The sequence below is a fragment of the Papaver somniferum genome, unplaced genomic scaffold (assembly GCF_003573695.1).
Source record: "Papaver somniferum cultivar HN1 unplaced genomic scaffold, ASM357369v1 unplaced-scaffold_154, whole genome shotgun sequence".
In the NCBI taxonomy this organism is placed as follows: domain Eukaryota; kingdom Viridiplantae; phylum Streptophyta; class Magnoliopsida; order Ranunculales; family Papaveraceae; genus Papaver; species Papaver somniferum.
In genome coordinates, this window is record NW_020624820.1 from 9,179,874 (window position 1) to 9,185,873 (window position 6,000).

Here is a 6,000-nt window from a genome sequence, read left to right on the forward strand (position 1 = left end):
AGACACAATCGAAGCAAAATCGATTTTGATTCACTTGAATCAAGTCATGAACATTATAGCCACGGTCTTCAAAAGATTGCATTCCTTATTATATAAATGTATTCGTTCATAAATAAACCGATTTTATAACATAATCCACTCAAGTATGCAAACGGGTACGCATACCTTAGTGGCCGGACTAAGTTTGGGTTCGCCAGTATGCGAATGATTACGCATATCACCAAACTCAGTAAAGTCCCGGAACTTGAATCTCACGCCAGTACGCGTACCGGTATGCGTACTTAGTTCCCGAACCTCTACTAAACCAATCAGTACGCGTACGGGTATGCATACCATGGTTCCCAGACTTGGATCACATATATGCAAGTATGCATACTGTGCTTATATCCAATTGTTCTAAACTCTCATTTCAACCATTGAAACTTTCTCGGAAGACGACAATAGCTATCTCACACAAACTATTAGCTTCAAAGCAATTTACAAGTGATCGAATGATCAATACGAAACATTCTGAGTCTACATCAAATGAATGTCTCACACAAATCATGTAAGATGTTACCAGGTAATTTTCACATGATCATCTTTTGACTTTTGTCAAGAATATAAGATGAACTTGGTTAAAGCGAAAGCTTACCAACACATATTTCGAGAAATATGTAAGCGAGTTAAACTCAGCTCGAAATATCAAATGTGCATAATTGAAGTCTATATAACTATACGACTTTTGTCTCAAGTAGGAGATAAAGTAGATAGACTTTTGAGTGATACATGAGTTCAAGTCTCCACATACCTTTTGTTGATGAAGTTTCACAAGCTCTCCTTAGTAGTTCTTCGTCTTCAATTGATGAACGTTGCGAAGTCTAATGCTCAACGACACTTTCTATCTTAATCAGAGATTTAGCTATAATTAGACTAAAAATCAAGACTTATAGTTTTGGCAACTAAACTTGACAAACAAGCTTGAGATTGCAACGCTTGCGAGTTCGACCGAACAATGTTCTAACAGATACCCTTCTCAATAAACTAGTATCCCCTATTAGAATCCTTGCAAGAGGGTCTTAAAAGATGGTAAAATTAACGAGGGCTGAGTAAGAAAAAATAACCATCACAGTAAATTTCCTTTTAATAAATTAGAGGAAAGAAGTTGACTAGTTGTACTGCCAAAATCCAAAACACTTCACTTCGGAATGGCTCTTGGTCGGGCGGGAGACATTGAGCCGTGAGTCGTCACCGTGTGTCCCTCCCTAGTCCCTACTCCAAAACCTAATTGGGGGTGGCAGAATTGAAATTTAACAAGATGGTGGGCAAAATCGGGATTTAATGTTTCTCTGTTCCTTAATGAGCTGAAAAGCCCAAGACCGGCGACTATGTAAAAACATTAGATGTGAAATCGGCACCGAAGCTCTGCAACTCTTCCCCTTTCTTCTTCAATATCTACCCCTTGGCTTGATCCTTTTCTCATCTTTCTCTGTAATGAAATTACTCTCAAGCTGAAAAACTGAGTTCAATTCATCAAATTCACTGTATGTTGCAGCTAATTTTGGTTGCCCAACTCGTTGACTGCAGTGAACCATGTGTATAGGGTTCCAAATTCCAATTACTCTGATAATTTAGTACAATTTTTTTGCTGTTTTATCTCTATCTGTCGATATGTCTGAAGAATTTCATGGATTCCTGGAATGGAATGAACACTTTGTTTCACAGGAAAAGGGTAATAGAGTGGTTCATTATTACTTGAAGGATTTAAATGGTGATTCTATTCTTGCTGTTGTGGGCACTGAAAGAAGTGTCAGGCATATGATTTATGTTGTTTCAGAGGAGTTTCTACAAGCTTATGGATCTGAAACTTCTATTACTCCTTGCTTTAAATGGAGATCTAAACGTGAGGTTGTAGATTGGCTTACCTCATTGCTTTCCAAGCAGCTTCTTCCACATAATTTTTCTGGTACATATTCACCTTACTCTGTTGAGTTTTATGTTTTCAGTGTCTTAGTGGTGTTGGCTGTTAATTTCTTGGGGGAATTTCATATGGGGTTCTTTTAATTGCAATGTCTGAACTATTATTTGTGTTGTGGAGTTCTGAATGTGTTATTGGATAGTCATGTATTGATTTTAAGGACGCTTTGGTTGGCTAGAAATTTGACACATTATCTGGAAAACTGACAAGTAGTTTGCTGAAGAATATTGCACCTAACATTATGTTTTGAGAGATGGCCTTTTAACCATATGACCATGTTTTTATGTGTGTGATTGTGTCATCTCAGTATAGAATGAGCTCCAGTTATACAAAATTTCTCATTGCATTGTTGGAGACCCAAGTGCTCTAGTAAGATGGGGACTAGGATGGTTCCTTGGGAGTTTTGGGATAGCTAAGCTGGTAGAGCATAGCACTGGATTATGGAAATCCTAGTGTTGGTTTTTGACATGTTGCTAACACATGACAGTTACGTATTAGTTAGCAGTCTAGTTATCTTCACCTTAAACATACTTATTTGTACCGAAAATATGCCTTTCTAGTAAAAGATTGCCATCATACATATGTGTATGATGGCTGTATCTTTTTTCATCCATAAAACAAGATCGAACGAGTATGAACTAGGGATAAAGCGTAAAAACTTGTGAACGGCTTAGCAAGTTAATAGATTATGAAATTCTGATTAATTTGGAAAATCTATTCTGTATCTGTATTATACTAATGCAGAGAAGTTTGGTGAAATTATTTCCCAACCTATAAAGGTTTGTTTTCGGAAGAGAAATTTACATGACAGTAGTTCAGTATATAAAATTTGGTTATGTTGCTAGTTGTTACTCTATAAATATAGGTCTTTTAAATTTTACTATCTTTACTAGATATATGAACTGTAGCCATGCTTCCTTATAAAGCTTCGAATTATTCCATATTATGTTTTACTAAGTGGAGGATCACTAAGCAGTTTAATTGTTTTATTGACAGAATTACGAAAAGGCGATTCAATGCAAGGCCCAATGAACGGACTCATTTCTCCAAGGACCCATCTAAGATATCCCATGGTAGCTGTTAAAGAAATTGTTCATCTTGTTACCTTTAATTTCTGTGTTTTTTGGAACTTATCCTGTGTTTCCTTTCCAGAGCCGATTCTCAAGGAAGCTGAAAGGCCATAATTCGGATATCGTGTGGTCAGGTGATGCTTGGACCTGTGCTAAACAGCTCACACATTACCCATCATTTTGCAGGAATAAAATTACAATAGCTGTAAGCATCGATACACTTATGACATTTAAGCCTATTTTAAATTTAAAATGTCAGTCAGACTTTCAAATACAAATATTAATTTATTTATTTTTATCCAGATTTATTCTTTTGTTCTCGTCATGGCTAAAGAGGAAAAACCATACCTTGCATACTTGGAAGATATGTATGAAGATAGGAAGGGACTAAAAAAGGTCAAAGTGCGGTGGTTTCATGACAATCAGGAGATTGAGGGTTCACGGGCCCAACCAAATCCACACCCAAGAGAAGTTTATATCACACCTTATGTTCAGGTCATCAGTGCAGAATGTGTTGATGGTCCTGCCACAGTTTTAACTCCTGAGCACCATGAGAAATGTTTGAGTGTTCTTCCTCAAATGTATTCAACCAAAATCCACCTATGTTACAGACAGTTCAGAAACAATACAGTTAAACCCTTTGACCTGACTAAATTGCGAGGCTACTTTGAACAACCAATCCTTTTGTGTTTGGAAGAAGAGAAAGATTTTAGCCATGGAGGCACCATAAATAAAGGAGTTAAGAGGTCCAGAAGTTGCAGAGGGCGTCAGGGAATTGTGACAAGTCATTCTGGTCTAAGGATCTCTGGACCAAGGCCTATGACTGTCAAGCACATGGGATCCAACACCTTTTTTTCGCAGCCTCTTAAGGTTGAGGAGAAGATTGAGCTATTGTCTCAAGATAGTGGCATCCGAGGATGCTGGTTCAGATGTACAATTTTGCAGAAAACACAAAAACAAGTTAAGGTTCGGTATGATGATTTGTTAGATGATTATGATGCCAGTAAGCTTGAGGTATGTTTATTTAGTTCAGCCCCTTGTTTTTTCTTTCCTTATAGCTACTTTAGGGATACATCCGTAAAAGATAAACCAAAACTAGAGTTCCGAATATGACATATATCTGCTACTGTTAGTAATACACTATTTGCTCGGAACATAGTTCGAAAATGATACCTAATCGATACAAGTAACTTTGCATTTTAAAAGTTAAGTGGACCAGTTGTCTCAAAGACTCTGCAGCTGGTATCCAGGTTAGAACTTGCTTGATGCGAGTGAGGAAATTGCCTTAATCTTAAAGGAGATATTCCGAGCTTTTTTAGTAAAATATCAAAATTGCAAATTTCAACTGTTCTTGAGGTGCTGCCTCTACTTTTAAAGGCTCAAGGAAATCTACCATCAAACCTAACATTGATCCCTTCATGAAATAGACTTTTTAATCTTATTTGGGTTATAAATTTTTCACCATAAACCAAGTTCAGCCTAACTACTAAGGGAAATTGGTTGATGTGTGTTGATGTTAGAGATGATTTCACCAATTTGAGCCGTTATTTTCATGGATTGATGCAGACTTGGGCAATAAATGTTCTTTATGGGGAAGAATAACACTTGCGTATTTTTCTTCTTTGCAATGTGTAGGAGTGGGTCCCATCTTTCAGATTAGCAGCCCCAGATAAACTAGGTATGAGGAGTTCAAGCCGTCCAATGATTCGGCCATGCCGTTCTGACATAGATATGGATGACAGTCATGACATTGGAGCTCCAGTGGATGCATGGTGGAATGATGGCTGGTGGGAAGGAGTAGTGACTGATACCAAGTACTGTGGGGATCACAATACCCTGCAAGTTTACTTTCCAGGTATGTTTCTATGCCATTTGTAATGTGCTACTTGTTTCTTTATGTACGATGATTGAATCCAACTTGCCACCCAGAAATTTATCTGTTGGTAAACTGTTTCTTGGGTAGTATATAACCACATTCTACCTACTTACCTTTTCAGGTGAGAATCTGCTATCGACTTTCCAAAGAAGTAATCTGAGGAGTTCTAGGGATTGGATAAGGAATCAGTGGGTTGATGTTAAGTCAGAGCCCGATATAGTTTCTCTTGTATCTGGAGCTGTAGGTTTAATTCAGAACACGGTATAGTTTCTCTTGTAGAGGTTTGATAAAGGGTTTATGTCATAAACTTGACAGTATAGTGTAATACAGATCACAGTGATTCCAGATTAACTTCATTACATAAACTTGACAGTATAGTTTCTCTTGTTGAGCTTTTACAAAACTCGTGTTGTTGTTTCTTATATTTTGCATCTCTTTTCTTCTCTCTTCCGATTAACTTCATTACAATAAAAGGAAACTGAACACACTATTTATAGTGTGATTAACCAACATAACTAACAATGAGACAAATAAGACACACTAACATAGCTGCATCAAATTCTCTTATAAAACAATAATCCAAATGAACGCCCTTCATTCAGGAATGCATGACTGGATTCGAGGCAAGAGATATAGAGCTTCTGTTATTATCACAACCAAGTTCGGGAATACCAAAAATTGGAAAATGAAGATCTTGCAGAAGATAACAGATCCAGACAATTTCAGAGCCAATGTTCTGTATTCAGCTCCTGTGCTTGACCTGGCCACTTGTGGACATCCTGTCATCAACACAACCTGCTAGTGGCGGAGCCAGAAAACACAATGAAGGGGGCTAATTTTTTTATATTTTCTTTTCTTAGAAAGATGAGGGGATTAAAGCTAAATATTTAGTGGACTAATCACTAATTACATAATAAAATGAAGGGTATTTATATGATTATTAAGTTTTTTTTTTTTTTTTTTATTTTGGGTGGGTGGGTGGGGTTGGGGGACTAAAGCCATGGTTAGTCAATCCCTCCGCCGCTGCAACCTGCCCAATCAGCATATGAGAAACCTAGTAGAAATGAAATACCTTTTGTGAAATCTAATCCAAAACC

The 6,000-nt window shown here is 37.2% G+C and overlaps 1 protein-coding gene across 1 annotated transcript; it reads left to right on the forward strand.

Annotated features, from left to right (window-relative positions):
- Window positions 1-1,346: 1,346 nt before the first annotated feature.
- Window positions 1,347-5,306, forward strand: LOC113336882. Its single transcript, XM_026582574.1, has 6 exons — window positions 1,347-1,945; window positions 2,954-3,030; window positions 3,110-3,232; window positions 3,331-4,041; window positions 4,663-4,882; window positions 5,025-5,306. The coding sequence occupies exons 1-6, from the start codon at window positions 1,651-1,653 to the stop codon at window positions 5,168-5,170; spliced, it is 1,572 nt and encodes a 523-aa protein (XP_026438359.1). The 5' UTR covers window positions 1,347-1,650; the 3' UTR covers window positions 5,171-5,306.
- The last annotated feature ends 694 nt before the right edge of the window (window positions 5,307-6,000 follow it).